This window comes from Bos indicus x Bos taurus, chromosome 28, assembly GCF_003369695.1.
Source record: "Bos indicus x Bos taurus breed Angus x Brahman F1 hybrid chromosome 28, Bos_hybrid_MaternalHap_v2.0, whole genome shotgun sequence".
Lineage (NCBI taxonomy): Eukaryota > Metazoa > Chordata > Mammalia > Artiodactyla > Bovidae > Bos > Bos indicus x Bos taurus.
In genome coordinates, this window is record NC_040103.1 from 24998208 (window position 1) to 25013656 (window position 15449).

The 15449-nt window shown below is 35.5% G+C and overlaps 1 protein-coding gene and 1 long non-coding RNA gene across 4 annotated transcripts in view; one reads left to right on the forward strand and one right to left on the reverse strand.

Annotated features, from left to right (window-relative positions):
- TET1 (tet methylcytosine dioxygenase 1) overlaps positions 1-14500 on the forward strand; it is a 135784-nt gene extending 121284 nt beyond the window's left edge. For 2 of the 3 annotated variants that reach the window (XM_027530769.1, XM_027530770.1), the window contains 2 exons: positions 2741-3089; positions 6089-14500. In XM_027530769.1, the coding sequence (XP_027386570.1) occupies positions 2741-3089; positions 6089-7101 (1362 nt within the window). In that variant the 3' untranslated portion in view covers positions 7102-14500. The remainder of the gene's footprint in view (positions 1-2740; positions 3090-6088) is intronic. The other variant, XM_027530771.1, reaches the window with a different exon arrangement.
- On the reverse strand, positions 1917-6270 carry LOC113885451. The gene is made up of 3 exons (XR_003509214.1): positions 6182-6270; positions 2937-3002; positions 1917-1957 (listed from the first exon to the last, which is right to left on the reverse strand). It is a non-coding gene; the product is annotated as an uncharacterized LOC113885451 (long non-coding RNA).
- Positions 14501-15449: the final 949 nt, after the last annotated feature.

The window sequence follows — 15449 nt, forward strand, 5'->3', positions numbered from 1 at the left end:
GGTTTTTGTTTGTTTGTTGCCCCACATCACGGGCTGCAGGATCTTAGTTCACTGACCAGGGATAGGACCCCATCTCCCTTGCACTGGAAACGTGGAGTCTTAACCACTGGACCACCAAGGAATTCCCCTGTATTTCAGGGGTTTTGTGAGGGAACTGTGTGCCAAAATTTTAATGTTGGTTCTTAATACTAGTTTGTAGGAATATTTAGAAGAAATATTTGCACATATATGTGGTTGTTATGTTTACAGCCATGGAAAACAATCACATGCTTCTAGCATGAAATCAATCAAAATATATTTGAAGTAAGGAGAAGATCTCAGGAGAGATCATGCAATAGTCCTTTTATAAGGGAAATGAGTTTGCTTTAAGTAGATATCTTCTTACCCAGTAAAACAGAGAGTGATTGCCTCTATTTCTGAACTATACCAGTTTGGCCTCTTTGAAGACAGAGCTATGATTGTTCCACTTTGATTGAAAGTGTACCGTCTGATCCATTAAAATGCAGTCTTCCTTCCTTCTTTGGTCTGTGCGGTCTATCAGCAACAGATTAAGGAGCAAAAATAACTTTTTTTTGGTGTATCATGCCTTTTCACTGATGTTGACTCTGGTCTCTGAGACTAATGTTATTTTCAAATGTTGAAATTTTACAAATCCATCCAGATGAATCTTAGCTGAAGAGTAATTCAACATCTTGCTTGGCTAGTACATTTTCCATGAGTTCCTTCATTAGAGATAATTATTAGTGATCAGGTTAGATTAGGTTGAGAATCAAACTAAGTTTTGGTTCCCCTTCTCTTCTTATGTATTATTCAGTGCTTGTTCTTTGCACTCCTCTTATTGCTTATGCAATGAGGCACATGCCTAGAACTTGGCGTGATGCTAGATTTCCCCACCTCTGAAAACGTGAACTGAAAGTTTTCTGCCAACTCTTCTTCCTCCTTATTTCCCTGGTCTTTGTAATTATGCTCTTGTCTTTGTCCCCTTCTTAGTCTCCCTGTGACCAAATAAATTGAAGTAAACATTTATAAATGAAATATTCCAATTCTAAAGATTATTATTTTAAAATTATTAACAAATTACACCGTAAAGAGTTCAGTGTTTCAGACCTTGATGGTAAATGTGGCAGTAGATGTTTAGAAAGGCATGTGACTTTAAAAACCTTTAACATAGATCATTATCTGTATCCATCAAGTTCTATCAACTTGGAGAAATCAAATCTTGCAGTTTCCAGTCTTAAAATACTTTGCTGTCTTAGGAAGAGATCTTAGTTGTGGAAGAAATGTTTTAATGAAAAATAATGAGATCATTGGATAAATTTTTTTTTTGAGATCATTGGGTATATTTTTGATGGCTCTTTAATGACATTTGAAAATTAATTACCATTAAAATATTAATTTATGATAAATATAATTTTATGTGTCAACATCAGGAATTTCATACATTTCCCGGTATTTTCATTTCTCTACAATGAATAGAAATAATTTAGAAAAAAATTTTTTTTCCATTGGAGTATAATTGCTTTACAATATTGTGTTGGTTTCTGCCATACAGCAACACGAATCAGCCATAAGTAAACATATGTCCTTTTCCTGTTGAACCTCCCTCCCACCTCAAAAATAACTTATAAAGTAAAGAGAAGGCTGAGATTGGCTATATTCAAGACAAAATTTTTATTTTTAAAATTTACTGATTTTTGGCTGTGCTGGTCTTCGTTGCTTTGCGCTGGCTTTCTCTAGTTATGGTCATTGGCTGTTCTTGATTGCAGAGTGTGGGCTTCTCATTGCAGTGGCTTCTTTTGTTGTGGAGCATAGGCTCTAAGCACACGGGCTTAGTTTCTGCTTGGTGTCTGGAATCTTCCTGGACCAGGGATCGAAGAAGGTGTCCTCTACATTGGCAGGTGGCTTCTTATCCACTGCACCATTGGGGAAGTCCAAGACAAAGTTTTCTTAAAAAGTCCTATATTACATCCAAGAAAAAGACAGACTTACTGTTATACTCCTAACTAAAATCAAAATGGAGCAGAACAATTATTTATCCAGATAAAATATTTCAGCGAATTTATTTTTAAAAGTATTGGGGTATATAAGTCCTGTTAGAAAATGAAATCTGGGCTTCTTTTGCTTCATTAATATCTGCCAAATTTTTTAATGAAGAAGAGAAAAAAAACTCACCTTGACAAACAGGACAGGGTAATATATGTGTAGATGAATTTCACTTAGAAGCAGAAGTGAAAAAAATCATAGAGAAAATCACAGCAAATTAGAAAATTCCTCATGATTTAGCCACCTTTAACCAAGGAATGTGACATTATTCAAATAGTAAGAAATAGTGTGATTTGTAGCCTGAAGTAATATCTTTTATTCATTGCTATTTAATATGATGATAGTGAACAATTCAGTAACTATTAACTGTGGAACAAGATGGAATAGAACAAAGAAGCCTTCATATTGAAAATATTATAAAATGCATAAACACATATAATATGTACTTAGAAAATCAACTCAAAATTACACTGGTCTGCTTAAAAACAATTGATAAGTTACTCATATTGAATAGCATTGAGTAACTTGATATATAAAATATTTTTCCAAAATGAATTAACTTATCACAGTAACCAATTGAAAATAGTTCCCTTTCACAATGGCAACAATAAATAGGTAGGAATCACTAAGAAGGTAGGAATAACTGTGATGAATGTGCAGGATCTCTGGTTCCCATTTCATGTTTTCTTCCTATCAGGTCTGCACTTTAACACGAGAAGATAACCGCTCATTTGGTGTTATTCCTCAAGATGAGCAGCTGCATGTGCTTCCTCTTTATAAACTTTCAGACACAGATGAGTTTGGATCAAGGGAAGGAATGGAAGCCAAGATCAAATCTGGGGCCATCATGGTCCTTGCACCCCGCCAGAGAAAAAGAATGCGATTTACTCAACCTGTTCCTCGTTCTGGGAAGAAGAGAGCAGCGATGATGACAGAGGTTCTGGCACATAAGATAAGGGCTGTGGAAAAGAAATTTATTCCTCGAATCAAGCGGAAGAATAATTCAATGGCAAACAATAGTAAGGCTTCATCACTGCCCCTTTTAGGTAAGGTTTATGGACTCTGATAATCTTCTGTGCGCAACTTCCATTGGCAGTTGCATTTGCACTTGGCCTTTGCAGCTTCATCTTTGCTACTCTTTTGAGAATGAGGCATTATGAAAGAAAACTTTAGATCAGATACCAGTCAATCCAACTAGCTAATTATTTTTATATAGTTCATTTAGAATTCAAAGGAAGACACAGTATATTTCCATATTCTTACCAGAATTAAAAGTCAACCAGAAAGTGACCTATCAGTATTTCTTGGTATTTTTTCCCCCTCTATTTATACTTAAAAAAAAGTACAAAACCAAAGCATGTTCCTATCGTTTGTTCCCCAGCTATTGTGAACCAATAAGCTGTCTCAACACAGATAAAATGACATCACTTCCTTGAAGTCTTACTTCGTCAGCTTCAGCATCAGTTTAAGTAGTTCATTCAATAAATATTACTGAGCACTACTTTGGACTGTTCTAGGTACTGTAGCAGTGAATAAGAGGGGAGATAGTGCTCTGAAAGAATTCCATTTGAACAGGGTTGTCATAAAAGGATTGACTGAGGAATTTGTGTAAAGTCCTAAAGAATATGAGAATCCGCAATGTTTTTATTTGGAGAAATAGCATTCCAGGTAGCAGACGTGGCAAATGCAAAGTTTAGGAGAGAGGAATTTACCTTGAATACTTGATATAAGCAAAAAAGCCATTATAATTGGCGCACAGAGGGCTTCCCAGGTACCGCAGTGGTAAGAAATCCACCTGCCAATGCAGGAGACTCAACAGATGTGGTTCAGTCCCTGGGGCAGGAAGATCCTCTGAAATAGGAAATGGCAATCTGCTCCAGTATTCTTTCTTGGAAAATTCCATGGGCAGAGGAGCCTGGCAGGATACAGTCCATGAGGTTGCAAAGAGTCAGACACGACTGAGCACATGTATGGTTGGAGCAAGGTGTGAAATGGGTAGAACAGCAGGATATGAGATCAGAGAGGTAAGAGGGACATCTGAGCAGTTCACCCTGGGCTTTGTAGATTGCTGTAAAACTTTGGCCTGTATTGTGAGGGAGAGGAAGGTTTCTGGATATTTCATCATAGAGAGGGGCTATGATCCGATTCAAAAATAACATTCTAGTTATTGGATTGTAGCTAGAGTCAGATGGGGCAGAGAAATATTAAGGTGTTGATAAACAAGCTATCCATTAACAACTTAAGAAAGAGGCAATGAGGCTTGGATCAGAGTGGCTAATGAGGAGGACATGAGAAATGTCTGATTCTAGATGTTTTGAGGTAGAATCAATGGGATTTCTGATAGATTTAAATCTGGAGTGTGGACCAAAAAAGTGTAAAGGTTTACCCTGATGAAATCTGAAGCTCACTTTTGGACATGGTAAAAGTTCAAGATACCTGTCAGACATTCAAGTTGAGGTGTTAGGAAAGCAGTTGAATAAGAGTGTTATTCAGAGAAGATGATTCTTTTGTCGTGACCCTGATTGTCTTTGATAACTTCCTTAATTTTCTGTGCTGACAAGATGTTCTAGGCTCCTCTTATATAATCCTGCCCCATATCTAAAATCAGCCATTCCTCTAGGGAGCCTAAAAAACTAATACTATGAATTTAAACTGATACTCAAAGTCAGAGCTACAAGGTATTCTTTAACTTCTTCGATTTTTGTATTTTTAAGAAAAGTTGTTTGTTTTTTTTTAAGATGAGAGAACTGATAGTGCAGACTTTATATAACACTGGGAAAGATTCAACAGAGTTAGGGAAGAGGCGAGGAAGAATTATCATTCCTTTATGCTGGTAGCTCCACTTTACAGATACTTAGGTTTATTTTAAGATTCACATATCTGGTTCCATGCTGCTTGTTTAAGACAGTCATAACATTTTCACCTTTCTGTCATTTCCCAATTGCATCTTTACATGTTATTCTTTTAAAATATGTACTCTATTAGTAGCCAAATGTACAATATTTGCCCTATAACTTCTTGTTCTTTTGTAATATAACCCATGAGAGCTTTTTCTTCTTCTTTTTTTATTGTTTTAAAACAGCACCACTTTACTTTTGCTGTTTTTTGATTCTTAAGATCTACTGCTTTTGCCTTTCAAACTTTTTTTTTTTCCTTTTGTAACCCCATGAACTCTAGCCCACCAGGCCCCTCTGTCCATGGGATTTCCCAGGTCAGAATACTGAAGTGGGTTTCCATTTCTTTGTCCAAGGGATCTTCCCGACCCATGGATAGGAACAGGCAGGTTCTCTACCACTGAGCCACCAGGGGAGCTCCACCTTTCAAGCATTTTGCTAGAACTTCTGAAAAGGAGAACGTCCTCAAGAAAAATGTTTCCATTTGATATGAGATTTGCATGGATATGTCAGAGTGGATGGCCCACATTTTGGCCAATATCATCATCATAATAAATTGCTACCTACTTTGTGAGAAAGAAATGCAGCTTAAATACACTTGTTTTGAGGTTACATATAGCTTATTTATGTTACTTCCTTTTGCTTAACAATAAACTTTGCCAGTTATGATGCTTTTGCTATCTAGAAATCTTTATCAATTGTTACTTACTTTAATTTTTTCAGAAATTTGATCATGCAATATCTAAAATGTATCTAAACAGTTCTTTGGGTAGTGAAAACCTGCTGTCCCCATATTATCATCTGCACTGCATTCTGATGTATAGTTTTAATATTTACTTCATAGCCAATTAGGGTCATTTCTAGTATCGTACCATTTTAGACAATGGATATCCTGCTAAATTTGTGGACTTTTTAAATGATTATTTCCAAAGTAATCAATTCTAAGTAAAAATGTATTGAATGAAAAAGCATACCCAAACCACCTATAATTTTTAATGTGTGCATATGTCAGACTTTAAATAGAACAAAACTGACCATCATTGCCATCATCTGGTTTTATTCTATTCATCTTTGTATTTATCTTTAAAAGACAACAACTACCAAATTAGTTTATGTTTATCTTTACATTTGGTATCCTTTTCTCTGTTTAGGAAATAAAACAGAGCCTGCGCAACCTGAAATAAAAAGTGAAACTGAACCCCATCTTATCTTCAAAGGTTCGGACAACACTAAAAGCTACTCACCAACCCCGTCCATTCCTCACCCAGGGAAAGAGGCAAACTTCGCTCCAGCCTTCTCCTGGTCCTCTAAGACTGCTTTGGTCACAACAGCTCCTTTTAAGAATGATGGATCACTTTCGTACGGGTTTTCAGAAAGAGGAAGCAATCCCCACTGCGTAATGCCTTCTGCGAGACACAGTGGTGCTAATGTAGCTGCTGGGGAATGCGCTGAAATTGCACAGCCTAGTGAAGTGGTTCCTCTTCCCACCTTGTCTACTCCTATGACAAATTCCCTGGGTTATTCTGAGCCTCCCATTGGCCCATCTGAGCAGCTAACTTCCAATCAGCCAAACCAGCAGCCTCCATTCATTACTTCTCCTCATGAGCTTGCTTCCTCTCTGGTGGAAGAAGACGAGCAGCCTTCTGAAGCAGATGAGCCTCCATCAGACGACCCCCTGTCAGACGACCCCTTGTCACCTGCTGAGGATAAACTGCCCCACATTGTTGAGTATTGGTCAGACAGTGAGCACATCTTCCTGGATGCCAATGTTGGCGGCGTGGCTATAGCGCCTTCCCACGGCTCGGTTCTGATCGAGTGCGCCCGGCGGGAGCTTCACGCCACGACTCCTGTTGAACACCCCAACCGAAATCACCCTACGCGCCTCTCTCTTGTCTTCTACCAGCACAAAAACCTGAATAAGCCCCAACACGGTTTCGAACTAAACAAGATTAAATTTGAGGCAAAAGAAGCTAAGAATAAGAAAACTAAAGCCTCCGAACAGAAAGACCAGGCAGCTAACGAGGGTATTGAACTGTCCACAGAAGTTAATGAATTTAGCCAGATTCCTTCTCACAAAGCGTTAACATTAACCCATGACAATGTTGTCACTGTGTCCCCTTATGCTCTCACACACGTTGCGGGGCCCTATAACCATTGGGTCTGAAGGCTTTTCTCCCCTTCTTAATGCCTTTGCGAGTGCAGTGTATTTTTTCAAGGTGCTCTTAAAAGAAAGTCATGTTGTCGTTTACTATAGCTTCATCTCACCCATTTGAAGGCTGAGGTTAAAAAAAAATTGGGGGTGGGTATTTCTTAACTGTGACTATATTTTGACAATTGGTAGAAGGTGCACATTTTAAGCAAAAATTAAAGTTTTATAGTTTTAAATACATAAAGAAATGTTTTGGTTAGGTGTTAACCTTGATAGAATCACTCAGTTTGGTGCTTTAAATTGTTTACTATGAAACGAGTCATTTTTAGAGGATTTTAACAGGTTCATGTGCTATGATGTAAAATTAAGACACACAGTGTTAACTCTACACAGCTCCTGGTGCTTAACCACATCGACACAAAAATAAGCTGATTTATTATTTCATGGTGCCATTGTTCCAACATCTTCCAATCATTGCTAGGAAATCGGCATATTCCTTTGAAATAAACCAATGAAGTGTTTTCTCTCTTAAAATATTTCTCCTGTATAAAATAATTCATTATTGTTAGTAATGGTTGGAGGCTGTTCATAAATTGTAAATATATATTTTAAAAGCACTTTCTATTTTTAAAAGTAACTTGAAATAGTATAGTATAAGAATCCTATTGTCTATTGTTTGTGCATACTTGCATACAAGAGAAATCATTTATTCTTGCTGTGTAGAGTTCCATCTTGTTAACTGCAATGTGTATCCTAATCATGTATATGGTTTGTGTTTTTTAAATGTGTCCTTTCTCATTCAAAGGTTAGCTACTTATATAAAATAGTTAGATCATGCAAAAATTGTTAATTCTCTGTAAAATTGGAATTAGGAAGCATATCACCAATATTGATTAACTTTTCTTTGGAACTAAATAAGAGTGATCTCTTCTGATTGAGCAACAATGGCCCTGATTTACTTTTACCCCAGCTTTTGTAATATAATCCGTAAAAGATGTTTCCAAAAGGAGATGAGACATAAGATGATTCTGAAGAGTCAAATGCTTCTAAAGTTTCAAGGTGATAAAATTAAAAAATTATGTGGCAAGAACCTTATCTACCCCTTATTCATTCTGAAAGTCATTCTGGTTCAGAAGACAAATAAAATTCCTGTAGAAATTTTTTTGATAGTAAATTTCCTATCATCATCATCATCACACATTGCCCCCCTCACACACACACACACACACACACACACTCTCTAAATAAACAGTAGGGATGGTATCCTAAACATGGTTTGTCCGTTAACAGCTAATCCAAAGTAGTTTATCTAAGTATATTGTTTTGGGGAAATGTTAACTTATCTTTTTCTAGGTAACAGGAAAATAGGCATTCCAGTTATTTTAGCTCTCCCATTATTTTTCCCATTGCTTTATTGACTCAACTTATAGCAAAGCAAAAGTGATTTCCCAATTAAAATGTTTAGAACAAGAAGAAATTTCAATGAAATACTTGATTCTGTTAAAATGCAGAGGTGCTACAACATTCAAAGTGTCAGATTCCTTGGGAGTATGGAAAACCTACTGGTGCTTCTCCCTTGGAAATGCCATAGGAAGCTCACAACCGCTAACACTCACATTTCTGGTGCAAAAGCAAACAGTTCCAACAAGCTATCTAAAGGAAAACTCATTGTAACTTATATTAAAATAATATATGGTGCAAAGTATCAGTTTCAAGCTTTTGACTGATTTTGACTAAAGGAATATGAAGGGATTGTAAATAACAAAATGTCCATTGATTGACCATCATCTTGTCAAGTAGATTTCTGCTTCTTGAATATGTAAAATAGAGTAAATCATTGACTTGTTTTAGTATTTTGTGTGCCTTAGATTTCTGTTTTAAAACATGTATATTTTTGTGAGCCTAAGGTTTCTTATACATATAAGTATATAAATAAGTGATTGTTTATTGTTTCCGCTGCTTCAATAAGATGTTACTAGTATTAGACTATCAGGAATACACCCTTGTGATATTTTGTTTTAGACTTTAGGCCTTAGCTCCCACCAGAAATTATTTCCTCAACAGATTTAATGGATAAAGTTGTAAGAACCTTTATCCATCCATCCGTCTATCCATTCTCTATTCAGTTCTCATTGAATGTCTGCCAAATTTAAGTATTAGCTTTGTTTTTCTTTAAGTCACCACCCTGACGTAGTAAACTTAAAGAATTAAAATCCCAAAAGGTACTGTTTTTTTTTTTTTTTTCAAAAACAGCAAATTTCCTTCAAAACAATCCACTGTAATACATCTGCAGTTATTCAAATCAGTTTGTCACTAAGTTTGAATAAATTCCTTAACAATCTAAACTTGAAACACCATTGTTGACGTAGGGGAACATTCAGATCTGTGAAGTTAGTTGCAATTTACCAAAACGAATACATGAAAATACCCTATCTCAACTAAAATATTTCCAGTCTCTTATTGTAAGTAGCACCATGAACGGCTTGCCTCTACTGATAACCCCTTGGTGGGAACCACATATGATTCCTGCCTTGTTGAACTCTTTATTTCCCAGGTTTCACAGTGTACCATCCCATTGTGTGCTCTGTGATTTTTTTTCAAAGCTCATGCTTATTATATGTCCTGCAGGATTGTGATTGTATGCTGGCTTTACTGTTTTTAGAATTCTCTTTATCATGAAGCAAGGAAATAAATTTGTTTGAAATGACATTTTCACTCAGAAAACTGGTCATCTAACATTATTTCTACACTTACGTTTTACTGTAAAACCTTTTGCTTTACCTCTTTTATAGCCTTATGTTTCATCTTCTGCCTTTGTTCATGGTGTGATAATTGAATTCATTTATACTTGGCCCTTAAGTTAGCCCAACCTGTTCATCATAGTCTCAAAGTTACCAATTATAATGAGAGAATAACTCCTACTTGATGTAGAACCCTACAAAATGTCATGTTGCCCTTCAATGTCTCTTTAATGGCTCTCGGGCCATTGATGAAAACAGTTTTCTCTTGTTCCTGTCAGCCTCATCTTCATATTTTCAATTCATCCACAAAGTATCAAATAGATCATATCATAAACCTGATTGAAACATATTCTTATTGAAAATTGAGGCTAGCTGAAAATGTATAGCTATAGGTAAAGTTTTGCAAAATGTTTGCGTCTTAAATACCCTTCCACATTCCTTATTATGCAGTCTGCATGTGGATGAAATAATTTCATTTGTTAAATATAGAATTTCAACTAGATGAGATTCATAAGCAATTTACTGAAGACATAACCCCAATACATAGTTAATTGAATGCATACCGCTGTGTAAATGAGGTACCGAATTCATATGAATTAACCTACTTTCTAATGTTACTACTTCAGTGGATTCCTACTGATTATCATTTATTTCACAACAGCATGTATGAAAATAACCCCAATCTATTTAAGTTTAGTATTCTTAAATTATATCTTTTATCTCGGACGAACTTATGACATTGCATGACAACTTCCACCAATAATGGGCACAGCATTTCCTTTGAATGTGCCCAGTAAATCAGTAGCTGTATGTGACCTTTAATATATAGCTACCTTCTATTTCACAACTTCCTGATGCATGGAAATCCTTTTTGTCTAGATTTAGTACAACTGGGAATTTTGATCTCTTGTAGAAATTTATGATGAGAGTTGTGAAATAAGGTAAAATAGTGGCCTCACAGCCCTGGAAGATACCTTAGAAGTCATACAGTCCAGTCACTGGGGCCCAGACAGATGTCAGTGTTGGTGTTCAATTATGTTTGGAAATAAAATTTAAACAGTCAAATGAAGGCCACTTTTTGGTTAGGAGGACTATAGGAAAATTTGATCTGCTCACCCACAGGGGACTTTATCACTATAAAGTAATCTTATCTTTGGTACAAGTCAAAATAAAATGGCTTTTGGGTTCTTTTTCTGAGCAATTCAGGGTAAGAAGTGAAATTGAATCAAGATTTCCCTGCCTGTAGAGTTTCGTGGGCCTTTTGTGGGAAATCTAGCTGACTTTTACCTATGAAGCTGTCCTGTTAATTCATCTCACAAAATGTGGCAATTGTCCTATTTGCTATTTCAATAAATGAAAATCAAGTACTGATAGAGTACAGGTTTTTATTTCCCCTGGAACAAGTGTTTGGCATATAAAGGGAGTTATAAAAGACTGAATGGTTGGAATAATTGGGGAAAGTATATTTCCATTGTATATATTCCCTAGCCATAGTTGTACAGTCTATCCACATTCTTGCATAGTTGGCCTCACAACAGAGTCCTAGACTAGTTATTTTGATGGGACTGTCTATGTGTGTTAGAATACTGTTTTGTGCACAGCTCCTAAACTTGCCCGTAAATGTACTGAACTTGTGTAACTTTGATGTCAGTGATATGGCACACTTAACCAAAATAGAATTCAGTGCCCTGATTTCTGAAGAAGTCTGGATTTATTTAAACCAAATTAGGCTCCGTGTTGAGCTTTCTTCTAATGGTTTACAAAATGATGCCAGGAGCCGTCCCTCAGAACTATCTGAGAGACCGCCTCCTGGGCTTGAAGTCCTTAGAAGTTTCGCTGAATAAAACATAATTCTTAACTTGGCAAGTGAAAAAAAAAAGATGCCATCTATGGCTCTGAAATACAGTTTGGAAAGAATCAGTATGTTCTTTATCAGAAGTGGAATTTGTGTATTTTCTTGGAATATATTGAGAATCATTGGAATCTTTGCTTTTCTCTAGTGTATAAAATAAGAGTGTGAGTTCTTATGTTAATTTTGGAGATGGTGGAGCTGGTTTTAATGCAGTACATAACTCTTCTTGTCCATAATGAACTTGACAAACTAATTGTCTGCATTCCGGCATCTGGACAACTTCCCTTCAATGCCTGTTTCTTCTCAGTATTGAATTAAATACCATTGTTGACTTCAAAGGGCATGTGTTTTGTTCCTTCAGGTAATCCAGGTGTATTTGTCACTGCTTATTTTCCCTTCTGTGAGGGTCTCACCTTGTGTTTGTCTTTTGCACTGTTTAATATCTCTAGCTGTAAAAGTCTAACATTAATCATTTCTCTTTTGTTTGTACTCCTTTCCCATCCCTACTGTGATGTTCATGATCTTCCTTGGATCATAAATTTTCTTCTAGTTTGCTCAGCCATAGATGTCCCTTAAATTAAAATAAATCTTAGTCTAAGGTAAATGTTATATATAAATGGATTTAACCCCTTTATGTCTGAGTGCAACTTTGGAAACCCTTGGTTAAGAGTTTAAACCTAGTTTTCCTAAAAAAAAAAAAAGTCCTAGTAGCTATTACGAAAAGCATTCTCTCAATCACCACAAAAAAAAAAAAAAAAAAAAAACACCAAAAAAGAAAACAAAAAACCTCAACTCTCAGAAACATTTTCATTTTTGGAGAAATAATATTGGAAAGTAATTTGGTTTCTTCTCCATCTGGCTAGGTATAAACTTGCATCTTTGAGCAGAAACTCTGGTATTATTTTTCTTTTCTCATTTTACTGCTGAAGCTACATTGTCAGCAAGTGTACTTTCATTCTTTTTACAGTTTTTAGTCCTTTCCTCTGATTTTCTTTAAGACTGTTGCTTCCACTCTCTCTGTTCTATCTTCATTCCCCCATGTATGTCCCTTACACAGATACACATGGTTCATTTTAAGAATAGCAGTGAACTTGGTCAGTTGTCTTTTCCTGTCTTTTAAAATCACTTCATCAATCAATTCTTTTTGGGATAATATCAAAAAGAATTAAAAGCTTTTAGTCAGCCCTTTTGGTTAAGAGGCAAATTCAGTTTTTAGGAACCCCCAGATTAGCATCAAGTGCTCTTTACCTATCCCAGTGATGTTTGACCCTCAATTCATTTGTTAGTGTTTGAATGTTTTACAAAAAGTTGCTTGAGAAGTTAGATACTCTAGCACTCCAGCTTTGCTATTTCTCTGTAACACATCATACTAATTATCAATTTTCTGACCAGTGACTTTGAATTAGTGGGTGTGATCTATAGACTAGATAGTATTTTCTCTCTTTTTTTGGCCTGTTTTCTTCCTTATCTCACAGCTCAATTTTGTGGATGGTTTCTGTTTTCTAAGGTAGATTTATTCCTTTGGAATTTGGTTGTTGGCAATAATAGGAACTGTTTTATAACCTGGATGCGAAAAGTTTTTTTTTAAATGGACTGAAAGTAATCTGAAGAGTTCTTAATTCAGTCATCAGAAGTGCTTTCTTCTGAGCACAGGTGGAGGAAGTTAAGGGGCAGAAAGGAAGAACTGTGTTCCTATAAGCAGCCTGTGGGTTCACCTACCAGCTCAAAACCACGTTATAATGATTCTACTCCTCACTCCATACCAGTTTCTTTCCAAAAAATAGCAACTCAAAATGAGGAACCCTTTTGAAAGAAAATATGGAAATAAGAATTATAATACTTGTACTTTATAATATTTTAGGCTATCAAACTCTTTCCTATCTGCCACTTTTTTCTCCATAATGCTGATGGTTGGACAGAGAACAATGTTCCCTTCTTATTGGTGATAAAGCTGCAGATTGGCAAGAAAAACAAATGACTTTCTCCTAATCACAAAGCAAGTCAACTCATTTGAGACTAAGGTAATAATTGCAGACTGCTGAACAGATTTCTTTGCCATAAACTATGACTTAGTGTTACTGAGTGAATATTTTGTCAGATCTAATCTAAGAATAATACAAAGTCTACTTATTGTACAGAAAATACGCTTCCGAAGTATTTTGTTTCCACTATTTATTTTAGCCAGCTATTTTCTTATGCATATATTGGAAGGTCCGGTCAGATTCATAGGACTTGTGTATTAGGGCTTAGATTAATGAAGCTTTATTTTTACCCCTGTAAAAGTTTTTTTGTTGTTGTTTTGTTTAAAGAATGTCCCCATACTACTGAAACAAAGGGAAACAAGGTCAACAACTCATAATCAAAATTCAATGGTTTTGTAATTTGAAATGGTTGAAGGGAATGTGCTGGGTAAACTGATTATTTTAGTTCCCAGGCGTTCATGGTAAACATGTAAAATTGTTGACATCTCTCAGAAATAGCTCTGTCTCCCAGTTATTTGAATTTGCTTTTTTTTTCTACTTTTCCAGCCATGTAAAATCTGTGTCAAAGGTTAAATATACCTTTGTTCAGAGAGTTAAGAAAAATAATAAGATGTACTAGTTTTTAGTAAGCTCTTTATAAAGAGGAAAGTTGGGCTACTTCATCAGTATATTATGGGCTACTAACAAAAAACATAGTCCAGACTGTTCTAAAAATAGTCAAATAACATTTTTTGTGATTCAGTTCCATAATTGCCTACCCTAATGCTTCTCTGTGATATTGCTAAATAAATCCCTGATGACGTTAAGACTTTACAAAAAGAGCTCTTTAAAAAAAAAAACAAACAGATATACGGTCTTTTTTTTTTTTTTTAACTTTTATGAGCTAACATTGTGATAGGTGCTTTAAGAGAAATATTTTTCCAGAATGATTTTGTAGTAAAAGTAAAGGGCAGCTTTTGTATTGTCATGTCTGGGTGGATAGTCATCTTTCGGTTACTAAGAAATCATGTAGTGTTCCCTAAAGAGAAGCTCAAAAATCTGCTCAGCAGAAAGAAAAGTATTGATTATCGGTTTCTTCATTTTCTCTTATGCTATGTGGTGACCTACCAAATAGATTCACAGGTGTATCAATATCTGTTTGGAGGATACCGATTATGCTTATCATTAGTGGGAACAAAATATTCAGATTCTTCACCATGGTGAAGTAGAGTAGTACTAAATTCCCAATAGAGAATTATCAATTTTACAAAATAATATTTATGTCTCCAGCTGACGTTTTCCTCTCTTTGGGGTGTATTTACTATTTATTTTGTATCTTTGATCTTTTTCTTTGGAAGATTTTACCTATTGCCGTCCTACTGTATTAAATATCCCATACAATGAAATAGGTTAGTAAAGATTTTAAAACCCCACAAATATCCATTTTTGGCTCTTAACACATGGGGGGAACAGTTTTTATAAAAGCACTTCAACATGTAGAAGGGAAAGATAATCTTCATTATGATGATTTCAATTCAGGATCAATAGGTAGTGACTCTGCAAACAAGGGAACACTTACCAGCAGTACTTGAAGACTTGTGAGTTGGGATTGCATGTTACTTGAAAGACCTAATTAAGCTAAATTTTGGTGCACAGCAGTTGTACATGATTTCATGTTTATGTAGCAAAATGCTTTGAAATGTACTAGTTTTGAAAAATACATGTAAAGATAGTTGTGAAAATTGTCTATTATATTTTCCTGTGTGTCTCATTTATTTAGAGCATAAAGTTTCTTTTTTAGTTGTTCTA